General features: G+C 40.1%; 1 protein-coding gene across 15 annotated transcripts in view; it reads right to left on the bottom strand.

Annotated features, from left to right (window-relative positions):
* The window catches only part of LOC140465920 (protein TANC2-like), a 1065959-nt gene that overhangs the window by 530447 nt on the left and 521045 nt on the right, over positions 1–14467 (bottom strand). For all 15 annotated transcript variants that reach the window (XM_072561864.1, XM_072561863.1, XM_072561859.1 and 12 more), the window contains one exon: positions 5150–5221. In XM_072561864.1, the coding sequence (XP_072417965.1) occupies positions 5150–5221 (72 nt within the window). The remainder of the gene's footprint in view (positions 1–5149; positions 5222–14467) is intronic.

Below are 14467 nucleotides of genomic sequence, written 5' to 3'. Positions count from 1 at the left end.
TTATTTCTTCAACATATTCAATTCAATTCATCAAACACAATGTAATTCTATAAACTCATACTGGTTCTCTATAGTTGGTGCAAATTTCTCAAACACCTGTTAATTATTTCCCAGATTATTGTTACTAAAACTTTACCCACCAAGATAATTTGGCCTGTAGTTACTAAGACTGTCTTTACATCCTATCTTGAATAAAGATAGCTTTGCCTGAAACGTAAAATGTACAACAGATCAGTTCTATCTAATTAACCTTAGCATTTGCTAAGCAGGTGCAATTACCCAAAATGTCCTAAGGATAGGAGTGACCAAACAACAAAAGCTATGTTTCAAAACTATTACAAACATGCTGCAGGTCACAGAATCTCTACAAGAAACCTCACATTCGAATAAAAATTGCAGTATTCAATAAATATTGTTCTTGATTCTGGTCTATGGAAATTGTCTGCTATTTGATATTTTAACTGTGTCCAATTCTAAGACTACTATTCTTTGATCTGTAGTGTTAATATCACCCTTTGGAAACAATGCAACACAACATCCCTGTCTGTAACAAAAACAGAAGTTGCTGTAAAATATCAGCAGGTCTGGCAGCATCTGTGAAGAGAAAGAAAAGTTAACATTTCACTTCCAGTGACCCTTCCTCAGAACTGATGGTAGTAAATCGTCATTTTCCTAGCTACAATCAGTTCTGAGGAAGAGTCATTGGTCCCAAAACTCTGATTTCTCTGAAATGGCAAAATGTCGATTCTCCTGCTCCTCGGATGCTGCCTGACCTGCTATGCATTTCCAGCACCACACTCTCAACTCAATTGTAAAGGGAACTGCCAAGACTCTCAAATGGTATGTTGCCTCCTTGGTGGCAGGGTCAAGGATGACTCAGAGGTTGCAGGGCGTTCTTAATGGACCACGTGAACAGCCAGCAGTCATGGCACATATTGTTGCCAACAACATGATATAAAAGAAATAAGGTCCTGCATCAGAAATCAAATTAGGCAGAAGATTGAAAAGGATGACTATGGTTGTAATCTCTGGATTATTTCCAGTGCCATGTGCTACCGAGTATAGGAATAGGAAAAATAGGTCAGATGAACATGTAGCCAAAGAGATGGTATAGGAGAGACAGCTTTAGATTTCTGGATCACTGGGACTTGTTCTGAGACCTGTATAAACTGGATTGGTCACATCTAAATCAGAATGGGTCCAATATCCTTGCTTGCAGTTTTTAAAACTGACTTAGCCTGAAGGAAAAACGCCTCATCTTCCATCTTGGGACTCTCCAGCCACACGGGATCAATGTGGATTTCACCAGTTTCCTAATTTTTCCTTCTCCCCACCTTATCCCCAATCCAACCTTCCAATTCAGCACCACCCTCGAACTCTTCTCCCTGTCCATCTTCCTTCCCACCGATGTGCTCCATGCTCCTCTCCGACCTATCACCTTTACCCCCAACTTTATCTACCTATCACATTCTTAGTTACCTTACTCCACCCCCACCCATTTATCTCTCATCACCAGTGGGCTACAAGCCTCATTACTGATAAAGAACTTATGCTCGAAATGTTGATTCTCCTGCTCCTTAACTGGCTGTGCTTTTCCAGCACCACACTTCAATCGTGGGCTATGGATTGTTGGTCAGCAAAGACATGGTGGGCTGAAGGGAGTATGACTGCTGTATGACTCTGACTTCTGTTCATTCATCACTGCTAAGTAATTTTTATTACAGTAACCTGTTCCCATTGTTCCTAATTATTTGGCATTATAACTTTCCTTTGAATTATGAAGTGATGATATTAAAAACATTAAATTTTTAAACTATGCCCTGAATTTATAAATAAAGCACACTTTACGAAGGAAAAGACTGAGTACAACAATGAAACTGCACCTGCAAGGAATAGGGAGCTTGAATAGTCATACAGTCTGGGGAATCAGCAGAGAATGGTCACTTGGCTCAATTGTGGGTGGTTAAGACAGTTGTAATTTTGAATGCCGAGAGACAGAATTTGCGGTCTGCCTGAGAGGCAATAGTCTATTGTTGTCTCCCTTTTGCTTTGCAACTTCTGTCAAAGTATGAGAGCTGAAAGTCATCTGTGCCACACAGGGAGAGTTACTGAAGAGGATTTACTTGGAATTTGTCCCATTGCCTTGAGCCAAAGTTAAAACTTTTCCAGGAAGACACCCCAGTGCCAGCTACATGTGCACATAGAAAAGCGTACACACACACACACACACAAAATGCATAAAACAAACTGTCAATTATCCTTTTGCCATTGTTTGAGGCAGTTTATTTTTGGCAATAAACCTGTTATTCGGTGCCAAATAAAGAAACCTGGCTGATTTGCTCATAATACTGAATCTGACACAGTCTAAAGGTCAACTCAATTTAATATCATTAATTCAAAATTTGCAACCACTGGAGGAGTGGGATTAGAAAAAGAAACAGTTTGCAACCTCTTGCCTCAGACACTGTTGGAGATGGATACAGCTCTTTATAGCTCTTTGGTGCCAGCCTAGTATTGGCAGAACAAAGAGAATGGCATGGGGGAGCAAAGAGATCTGCTTTGGGCGCAGGGGTTGAACAACAGAGAACAGGCAGCAAGGTGGGAGAATATCTAAGGCACAAAACAGGTGGAGGAGCAGTATCGAACAAAGAAAGAAAGGATATGTGAGGCAGGGATTTTAAAAGTTAACATACATCATTCACGTTATACTTCCTGTTTCAGTAGAGCACTAATATCTTATTCTGATACAGAGAGGAAGTATAGGTTGATTGAAGTTTGTTATTTTTATAATTCCTCCTTCATAGTCTCTCCTGGCCTTTTTATTCCTTTATTTAAATGAAATGTAGCTGAAAATGTGTTGCTGGAAAAGCGCAGCAGGTCAGGCAGCATCCAAGGAACAGGAGAATCGACATTTCAGGCATAAGCCCTTCTTCAGCATCTGCAGTCCTCACTTTCTCCTTAAATGAAATGTAACCTTACTGCCCTAATTCAGTTACCCTACATAGAAGTTATTAGGCCATTTCTCATTACACAGCAATGTATTACCCCTATTCCTAAACTCTATATTCAGCAAATAAAATAGGACATGTACAGCAATCCCATCAGTGATTTCTTTAGGGGATTGTGTGATGCCTAATTTTAGACACTAACAGGTAAGGAGGAGTTACATACTGCTGTGGAGCTTATACTGACAATGCTATAGGTTCCCCACAGGCAGCCTGCCCAGGATTTTATTAAATTAGAGGCTTCACGCACCAAATTCTTTCGATATTTGACTTTCATACCATGGTAACAAGAAGTAGTTGCTTAGAAGACCATGAAAAGTTTTCAAAACCTGGGTAATCTTTCCGATTTTCCATCATGCACAAAATATCGACTATTGTATCTATTTATTATTTCACAATTGACATCAAATGCCTCTTGTAATCATAATGTCCTTCTTTAAAGAAAGATTGTGAGATATTTTCAGCTTCAAGTTATTTTTGTACTGTGCAACAATTCTGGGGACATGTAACAACAGAATTCATTTAGGCATTTGCTGTATGTTTTTTATAAAATGTACAAGCACCTGGAACTGGCCAGAAAAAAAACAGAAGTTGATATTCGAAAACACTGTTCTTTGAAAGTTTCTGAATAAACTAGTCATTTGTGTAACAAAATGCTGTACTTTCTGGGCGTTGTTAAAAATTTAGCTAACAAAGGAGCAGCATTCTGAAAGCCTGTACTTCAAAATAAATCTACTGGACTATAACCTGGTGTTGTGAGATTTTTAAACTTTGTCCACCCCAGTCCAACACCAACACTTCTACATCATTTCTGGATACTGGAAACTAAAACAGAACATCCAGGAAATACTCAGCATCTGTGGATTTAGAAACAAAATTAATGGCCTATGATCCCAACAGAGGCGAAAGCTGTGGCGTTCAGCATGACTGATGGCTGCAATGGAATCCTAGGTTGCAGAACAAATGTCTTACACTAAAACACAAACTTCCAATTCTTCAGAATTGGTCCTGTGTAAGTATCCAATTGGATTAGTAGCAGACACACTTGATCTCTTTGCCTGGACTTAATAGTTGTTTTGTCCTGATTTATTCAATGTTGTTCTTCCCTGCCACGCCCACCCAGGGTCTTCAGTTTTGTGAAATTCACACCAGTGCTCCTGGTGCCATTTGGAGCAGTGACAATCGATCAGAGCCAGGGATACTCCCAGGAGGGGTATGTGGAGGGCAGGTGGTTTGAGAGTTAGAATGACATTAAAAAATCAGTTTTAAGCCATTCTATGATGGTATCGCTTTAACAATGGATTACTACTAGGTCTCACCTTTCTCCTCAACAAGTGAAATCTGCAAGAATGCAATTTAAAAGTCAACTCGCCATGTAAAACCGTTTTGCTGTTGAAACAAAGCTCCGGGCCAATGTTTCGAATGAATCGTTTTTCATAGTAACTTACATTTCTTATTCCAGTTCTGATGAAAATCATGAACCTGAAACGTTAACTGTATTTCTTTGTTCCACAGTGGCTGCCAGATACCGAGTATATGCAGCTTTAGTGTACCTGTTCCCAAACCACTGCACACCCCTACCCCATTTTGACTATTATCCAAGGACTGCTTGGCCTCCAGATTCCTCCTCCCATTAACCATGTCACATTGAAATATATTGAAATTAATTTGCTATTTACATACCAATTTTTGAAGTTTATTAAATTACAGCCCCTCTCAATTTGGTTTCATTGTCAAATTTTAGTGTAGCATCGGTGGCTTAGTGGTTAGCACTGCTGCCTCTCAGGGCCAGGAACCCGGGTTCGATTCCTGCCTCGGGCGATTGTCTGCGTAGAGTTTGCACATTTTCCCCATGTCCATATGGGTTTCTTCTGGGTGCTCCAGTTTTCTCCCACAATCCAAAAGATATGCAACTCAGGTGAATTGGCCATGCTAAATTGTTAGGGGTAAACATAGGGTAGGGGAATGGGTCTGGGTGGGCAACTCTTTGGAGAGTCAGTGTGGACTTGTTGAGCCGAAGGGCCCGTTTCCTTACTGTAGGTAATCTAATCTAACCTCCAGTTCTTGCTCTGTTGCGACTCCATTAATTCACAGTGCCTTGCATTATTTCCTAGTTCTAATAAATAGATAATACTAGTGCCTACCTTGCCCAGACCGATTCTGCCGAGAATCTATGCCTGTTTGTCTCCGTTCTGATTGTTCCTCATTCCCGCCATCTAAAAGATAAAGATGTTGAACTGTCAGAATACAAAAAACGCCTTTTTAATGGAATAAGAATCAACATATACAATTTATCAGAGGGTGTCAAGTCCTGCATTGGTCTGAACACCTGATGTAAATTACAAATTAATTCCAAACATCTCAATAACTAAAGCTCTCAGAATTAACAATGGCAAATATGGAAATCAACTTAATTATTAACAGTAAGGATACATATCGAAAAGATGTAGCATCATTCAACAAGATTACATGGAACATAGAACAGTACAGCATCGCAGAGTACAGGACCTTTGGCCCACGATGCTGGGCCGAGCATTTATCTTAATCTAAAATCTAACTAACCTACACAAGCCTCAATTTACTGCCGTCCATGTGCCTGTCCAGCAATCGCTTAAATGTCCCTAATGTCTCTGACTCTACTACCACGCAGTGCATTCCACGCACCCACCACACTCTGCGTAAAGAACCTACCTCTGACATCTCCCCTATAACTTTCTCCAATCACCTTAAAATTATGACCCCTTGTGACAGCCATTTTTTGCCCTATGGACAACCATCTGATGAAGGAGCAGTGCTCCAAAAGTTAGTGATTCCAAATAAACCTGTTGGACTATAACCTAGTGTTGTGAGATTTTTAACTTTGTACACCCCAGTCCAACACCAGCATCTCCAAATCTCATTATCTTGTACACCTCACTTCCTTCTTTGCTCACTCAACCTCTCTTCATAAGACATGCCCTCCACTCCAGGCTGAAACCTGGTAAATCTCCTCTGCAGCCTCTCTAAAGCACCTACATCCTTCCTATAATGAGGCAACCAAAACTGGACGCAATATTCCAAGTGTGGTCTCACCAGGGTTTTGCAGAGCTGTGGCAAAACCTTTTGGCTCTTAAACTCAATCCCCCTGTTAATGAACGCCAAAACACCATACACCTTAAAGTTATAGTCAACCTTGAATCCATTGAGTACTGAATTTACTTCAGACTTTGTCTTACCCAAATATATTTTGCATTATCCTTAGATAAGATGAAATTATAATGTTGCCAAATCTTGGTATATTACAGAAAATCAGTAATTTCTCAAGTCCATTATTCAGGAGATGGAATCAGAATATTTAGAAAATAATCAAAATTGTGTTGACTCTGCCAGATTATACGAAAGGGAAATCATGTTTGAATAATTTATTACAGTTCTTTGAGAATAAAACAATGGGAAAGTGTAGACGCTCATTTCCAAAGGCATTTGATAAGGTGCTGCATTAAAAGTTACAACAGTTTATGGTGTTGGAGTGATCTATTAACTGGAGAGAGAACCAGCTACAGCCAGGAAAGAGTATCAGGATGAATAAATTTTCAGGTTGGCAAATTGTAACGAGTGGAGTTCCACAAGAATCGGTTATTGGGGCCTCAACAATTTACATTCCATTTACAAATAACTTTGATGAAAAGACCAAGGACGTTGTAGCCAAATTTGTGGCTAATAAAAACTTAGGTAGGAAAGTAGTTGAGGACCAGAGTACAGACAGTCTGTAGAAGGAAAACACCAGATTAAATTTGAGAGATGGGGAATAAGCAGAAAATGTGTTTTGGCAGGTGAATAGAAAAAGCAGACTAAAAGTCAAAAGTCAGGATGTTTTCTGTTGTCAAAGAGTCTAGAACCAAAGCGGACAGATAAGGGCTCTCCCTTTAATACAGAGATGTGGAAGAATTTCTCCTTTCAGAGGGTTGCTAACTTTTGCAATTTTCTTCCACAGTGATGAAAGGATGCTGGCTTATTCAATGTATTCAGCTGAACAGAATTTTTAAATTCACAATGGAGTTTTGGGCAACGAGTAGAAAAGTCCTGTTAAATGCACAATTAGACTTGTCACAATCTTATTAAATGGGGTGACGTGCTCAATAGCTGACAATGTGTTGCTGGAAAAGCGCAGCAGGTCAGGCAGCATCCAAGGAACAGGAGAATCGACGTTTCGGGCATAAGCCCTTCTTCAGGATGTGCTCAATAGGCCAAATGACCTATCCCTGCTCCTGCTTCTTAATATCATATTGTTTGCAGGAAATGTTATTGTTAATCTACAGTTATTTGATCAGGAACCATGCATAAAAGTTAAAATTCAATTTTATGCACGAAAAAAGAGAGTGTTTTAGAATAGCTCCTTTCACTTGAACTTTGTTTAAAATACTGGGAAAAAAACTGAAGAGATGCACAACAAGATGCTGGCAGAAACTGAGAGAAATATGTATTCAATGACAAAAATACAGGACATTTCTCACTGTGGACACTAGCATAATTATTTTTCTGGTAAACACAATAATATTTGAGAAAGAATAATGTGTGTCATGGGCTACTAAAAAGAACTTAGATTAGAGTTGGGACTGAAAAGGTTATTGCTATCTTTAATAATTGCGTGAATATCTCTTTATTCTTTATTCTTTCCATTTTCTCAAAGGTCTTCCACCTAAATCAAAACTTATAAATTATCACAAAAGTAAAGAAATGTATAAACAATAAGTTACAAAGCAACATAATTTTGGGTTATTGTATGAGTCATAAGAAATTTTACAGGTGATAAGACATTGAACATTTTCTCTATAAAGGCCAAAATACTCAATATGGTTTGCAGTATTTTTACTTGAACAGTAATTTTTGTCTCACCCATCCCAGCGAGAAATATCAATGGGAAGACAATTTGGAGGGGTGCAACAAAGATAGCTGATGCAATCTCATCAGTCTCTCACTGTGCAGGCTACATTAAAATTACCCCTATATGTCAATCATATAACAGAATACTTAATTTAATTTGAAGTATTATAGCCAAGGTCAAAGGTTGTGCCATTATAAAATCCAGAAACTGAACTTCAGGCCCGAGCAAAAGATCCAACTATTATTTTGAATATTTCTTCTTTTAACTTTATTAGAAATGCTACAGGATTTGTTTATTCAAACCACACAAAACTAAACTCATCATACAACACAAGATCCACACATAAACGTTTACTTGAACAAAATCTGAAATGAGAAACCAAAAAATATTGCTGGAGAAACCCATATCTATCAGTATCTGTGGACAGAAAACAGAGTAAACTTTTGAGTCCAGCAGCCCTTCTTCACAACAAACAGCAGGGAAGAAAAATTGGCATTTATGCTGATGATGGGGTGGTGTGGGGGAAGGAAGAGGATTGAGCAGGTAGGTGAAGAGACAACCCCAAGAGAAAAAAAGGCAGACAAAGGGATTGTTGACACTAAGTCAGGGAAGAGGGGATGCTCGACAGATGATAATGGGGCTGATGAGTGAGGGGAAATGGGTTGCTGTGCCAAAAACAGCCCATGTCATGACTCTGGGATGGGGAGATTGGTAACAGATAGGAAAAGACGTGCTCATGTTCTAAAATTATTAAACTTGATGTGGATTCCTGAAAATTGAAATGTCCCCGAATGGAAGCTGATGTGTTGCTTTTCCATCTATCGGGTTTTTACAGCAATGTGTGCTTCAGAACTCCAGCACCACAGTTATAGAGTAGTTGAGATATACTGCACGGAAACAGACCCTCCAGTTCAACTTGTCCATGCCAACCAACTATCCTAAATTAATCTCATCCCATTTGCCAGCACTTACCCCATATCACACGTAACCCTCACCCTAACCCTTCCTGCTCATATACCTATCCAAGTGTCTTTTAAATGTTGTAATGGTACCAGCCACCACCACCTCCTCTAGCAGCTCATTCCATAAAGGTACCAACCTCTGCGTGAAAAAGTTGCCCCTTAGGTCCCTTTTAAACGTGTCCCTTCTCACACCTAAACCTAAGCCCTCCAATTACAAATTCCTCCACCTCAGGGGAAAAAACCTTGTTCATTTACCCTATCCAAACCCCTCATGATTTTACAAACCTCTAAAAGGTCACCCCTCGGCCTCCGACGCTCCAGGGAAAACAGCCCCAGCCTATTCAGCCTCTCCCTATAGCTCAAACCCTCCAACCCTGGCAACATTCTTGTAAATCTGTTATGAACCATTTCAAGTTTCACAACATCTTTCCAAAAGGAAAGAAACCAGAATTGGACACAATATTCCAAAAATGCCCTCACCAATGTCCTGCACAGCCACAGCATGACCCTCCAATTCCTATATTCAATGCTCTGACCAATGAAGGAATGATTTGGAGGGGCGGGTGTTAGACTGGGGTGGACAAAGTCAAAAATAACAACACCAGATTATAGTCCAACAGGTTTATTTGAAATAACAAGATTTTGAGTGCTGTTCCTTCATCAGGTAACTAAATAAACCTGGTGGACAATAAACTGGTGTTGTGTTACTTTTAACAATGAAGGAAAGCATACTAAATGCCATCTTCACTACCCTATCTACCTGAGACTCCACTTTCAAGGAATTAAGAACCTGCACTCCAAGATCTCTATGTTCAGCAACACTCCCAGGACCTTACCATTAAGTGTATAAGTCCTGCCCTGATTTGCCTTTGCAAAATGCAGCACCTCACATTTATCTAAATTAAACTCTATCTGCCACTTCGAGGACCATTGGGCCATCTGATCCCATTGGACTGTGAAGTAACCACCTTCGCTGTCCACTACACCTCCAATTTTGGTGTCATCTGCAATCTTACTAACTATACCCTCTATGTTCACATCCAAATCATTTATTTAAATGGCAAAAAGCAGTGGACCCAGCACTGATCCTTATGGCACACCACTGGTCACAAACCTCCAGTCTGAAAACAACCTTCCACCAGCACCACCACCCTCTGTCTTTTACCTTCAAGCCAGTTCTGTATCCAAATGGTTAGGTCTCCCTGTAGTCCATGTGATCTAACCTTGCTGACCAGCCTACTATGAGAAACCTTATCAGATACCTTACTGAAGTGCATATGTCCACCACTTAGCTCTCATGAATCCTCTTAATTACTTCTTCAAAAAAACTCAATCAAGTTAGTGAGACATGATTTCTTATGCACAAAGTCGTGTTGACTATCCTGAATCAATCCTCGCCTTTCCAAACGTCCCTCAGGATTCCCTCCAACAATTTGCCACGAGCAACATCCGGCTCACTGGTCCATAGTTCCCTGGCTTTTCCTTAACACATTTCTGAAACAGTGGCAGCACGTTAGCCAACCTCCAATCTTCTGGCACTTCACCATTGACTATCAATGATGCAAATATCTCAACAAAGGACCCAGCAATCACTTTCCTAGTTTCCCACAGAGTTCTAGGGTACATCTGATCAGGTCCTGGGGATTTATCCAACTTTATGCCTTTTAAGATATCCAGAACCTGCTCCTCTCTAATATGGGCACTTTTCAAGATGTCACCATGCATCTTGCGTGTGCTTCTCCACATTAAACACTGATGCAAAATATTCATATAGTACCTCCCTAATCTCCTGCGGTTCCACACATAGGCTACCGTACTGATCTTTGATGGGTTCTATTCTCTCCCTAGTTACCCTTTTGTCCTTATTGTATTTATAAAATCCCTTTGGATTCTACTTACACATATTTGCCAAAGTTAGCTCATATCCCCTTTTTGCCGTCCTGATTTCCCTTTTAGGTATACTCCTACTGCCTTTGTACACATCTAAGGATTCACTTGATCTCTGCTGTGTATACCTGAAACATGCTTCCTTCTTTTTCTTAACCAAAACCTCAATTTCTCGTCATTCAGTATTCCCTACACCTACCATCCTTATCTTTCATCCGAATAGAAACATATGAGAACAGCCAGGGAACTCCTAGAGGCATGGCACTCATCCAGAGATTCTATCAACAAACACATCGACCTGGACCCAATATACCGGCCACAGCAGCGGACAGCTGGAACTGACAACCAGAAGCGGCAGAGACAAACCACTATAAATGCTGGAGGAAACAACACAGAAGCGCTTCACAGGAGGCTCCTAAGCACTGAGGATGTCACCTAGACAGGGGACGAAACATCTGCAACACAAATTCCCAGCTCAGCGAACAGAACCACAACAACAAACATATGGTCTCTGGACTGTCATTATCTCCTTTTTGAAGGCTTCCCATTTTCCAGCCGTCCCTTTACCTGTGAACATCCGCCCCAAACAACGTTTGAAAGTTCTTACCTAATACAGTCAAAATTGGCCTGCCTTCAATTTAGGAGGAAGTGAGGACTGCAGATACTGGAGATCAATGTTGAGAGTGCAGTGCTAGAAAAGCACAGCAGATCAGGCACCATCCAAGGGGCAGGAGAATCGATGTTTCGGGCATAAGCCCTTAATCAGGAATGAGGCTTGTGGGCCAGGGGAGATAAATAGGAGAGGATGGGGTTGGGGGCCATGGAGGAGATTGGGCAAGGTAGCTCCAACACCTAAAATACCTCAAAAAAGGAGCAGCTCTCACAGCTACAATTTTTCCCCATTCTCCATCTTGCATTACCCAGAATTCTCTTTTCTTTTACTGTGAAAGGAGAATTTTTTTTAATGTATTCATTTTCTAAAAGTAACATACCTTGCTGAGGTAACATTGACTAGATGGCACATTGCCCAAGTACTCATTCTTCTTTTTAACAGGTATTATAGCAAAGCTCAATTCTGTCCTTGTTAAATGTCTGAACATGGTCACATTATACCAGATCAGAAACCGAAACTCCACTGTTCCAGAGTCAGGACACGGATACCAATCTGACCTTTTGTAACACCAACTATTAGCATTTACAAACTGTGAATTTATCAGACTCTCTCAACATCTGTATAGTTCAGTATCACGCAAGATAGTACTGTATACATTAAGCTGTTAAAGAAGCTAACACAGCAGTTCATTGAAGGAATATTTATTCGCACAGCCCTCTTCAAATAAATAACTTCCACAATGTATTGTGAAATTCAGAAAATGTTATTTTTGTAATTCATTTCCAAAATCCCCAAACAGGCTGCTCCGATAACTTTGGCAGAATTGTACAAGAATGGCGTATAAACTGATCTGGCGATTTTCAAATGCTCCTGACAGAATAACCCAAACATGAAATCTGGTTTATCGTAAATATCGCTCAAAGCCATGATGGTTTGCTGTAGCATTGAGGGGTGATTTTGGCAAGCATTGTCACTGGACCCTGTATATAGTAAAAGAGAGTTGCAATGCATGAAAATGAGAACAAGCAGAATTACAAATTTGCTCTACTTTCAGTCACTTTTTCTTCTAAGATTTATTGTATTTATGCTGAGCTCAAGACGAACAAACAAAAATCTAGAATCTGGTATTTTCAATACAACCAGCAATTAAAAGTGGGAAACATATTTCCTTGGATGTCATGGAATCTGGAACTAGATAAAAAGGTGGCAACTTCACGCAGAGGGTGGTGCATGTATGGGATGAACTAGTGGGAGTGGTGCAGGTGGGTACAATTACAACATTTAAAAAGCATCTAGACGGGTTTATGGATAGGAAGGGTTTAGAGGGATTATGGACCAAATGCTGACAAATAGGACTAGACCAGATTGGGATGTCTTGTCAGCGTAGACAAGTTGGACAGAAGGCTTTGTTTCTGTGCTGTTTGACTCTATATGGCAAGGCACTATTACGAAATGCATCATGAACTTCCACAGAATACAACCTTGTGACCAGATCCATTGGTGACACTCATCTGTATAAAAGCATGCTTTTGGATATTTTTCACACTGTTCACAGCTGTGTTGCAGTTCCCATACAATTCAGTATAGCTATGCTCACAAGATTATTTTTATACTCTTGATTCCAGAAATTATGCTAGATATCCGAAACTATTAGAGAATATTACCATTTTGATTCATGTGCAATAATCAAAGTTTTGAAGGGCAACATGGTGAGATTATAGTCAGTGAGGCCCAGCCTACTCAAATACATTCTCAAGACAAGTAAATCAAACCATATATTTCATTGGAAGTGATACATTAAAAAATGTTTACATTCAACATTAGATTACTTACAGTGTGGAAACAGGCCCTTCAGCTCAACAAGTCCACACCGACCCGTCGAAGCGCAACCCACCCATACCCCTACATTTACCCCTTCACCTAACACTAGCATGGCCAATTCACCTGACCTGCATATCTTTGGACTGTGGGAAGAAACCGGAGTACCTGGGGGAAACCCACGCAGACACCGTGAGAATGTGGAAACTCCACACAGTCACCTGAGGTGGGAATTGAACCCGGGTCTCTGGAGCTCTGAGGCAGCAGTGCTTACCACTGTGCCACCGTGCCGCCCATAATGGGGTTTTCAACTCAGATACTAACCAGATGCTACTACAGAAGCTACCCCAACTGGATTTACTTTCATCTTTCCATCACGCCAAGTTAGATTTTTCTTCTTTCAACAAGAGAAGTCAAATTCTAAGTTAAATTATTACTTACAATTCATAATACACAGGCCAGGATCAACTGTACTGCCCGTATGTAAGAAGTAACTAGTCAACATTCTCACAATAATTGACTCTTTGAATACAACTGCCAGTACTCATGAACTAGGATCTCAGCATGACCCTGCAACTGCCTCTCAGGGTTTAAAGCAATCGTACAAACCTTGAATCAAATAAATAGACAATTTATTGTTGTCCCTAGGTGTTGACTGAGGAATAAATACTGACCAGTAAAACAGACTAACTTCCCCACTCCACTTTGAAAATGCTATGGAATCGTTTAAGTCCAAATGGGAGAGCAGATGGTGCCTTGGTTTAACATCTCATCCAAAAGACGGCACCTCCGAGAGAGGTGCGCACTCAGCCATGCACTAAACCATCAGCTTGGATATTGAATTCAAGATTGGAGCAGGGTTTGAACCCACAATCTTCTGACTCAGGCAAGCTTGCTACCACTGACACACATCTAACAATTTTTAATGCCTGCCGGCTGATGCTAATCATGCTGGCCTCCCAATAACCCCACAAACTCTGTTAAGATTAGCATTGGGCTTTAACACTAGGATTATGCCTGAAGAAAAACAGCTGAAAGATGTCAAAATGCATTGAACAGCATTTCTGTTTCTACATTAATAAACAGAAAATAAAATTGGTTCAATTTAGAAATGTAGATAAAAAGGTAGAACTGGTTTTCTGACAGATTAATGTTATATGAAGCAAATGATATTGGAGATAGCTTTGATCATAATTTGTTATTTTTAATTCATTTTCACAGGCCATTTTAACTCCTGTGTGTACACAAATGTGATGACAAACTTTCATGCTAACATTTACAGGACAATGTAAGAATCCATTTTTGGTAACTTCAGACA

The sequence above is a fragment of the Chiloscyllium punctatum genome, chromosome 42, assembly GCF_047496795.1.
Source record: "Chiloscyllium punctatum isolate Juve2018m chromosome 42, sChiPun1.3, whole genome shotgun sequence".
In the NCBI taxonomy this organism is placed as follows: domain Eukaryota; kingdom Metazoa; phylum Chordata; class Chondrichthyes; order Orectolobiformes; family Hemiscylliidae; genus Chiloscyllium; species Chiloscyllium punctatum.
Note: the sequence above shows the minus strand (reverse complement) of the source record. Positions and strands in the feature narration are given on the sequence as shown.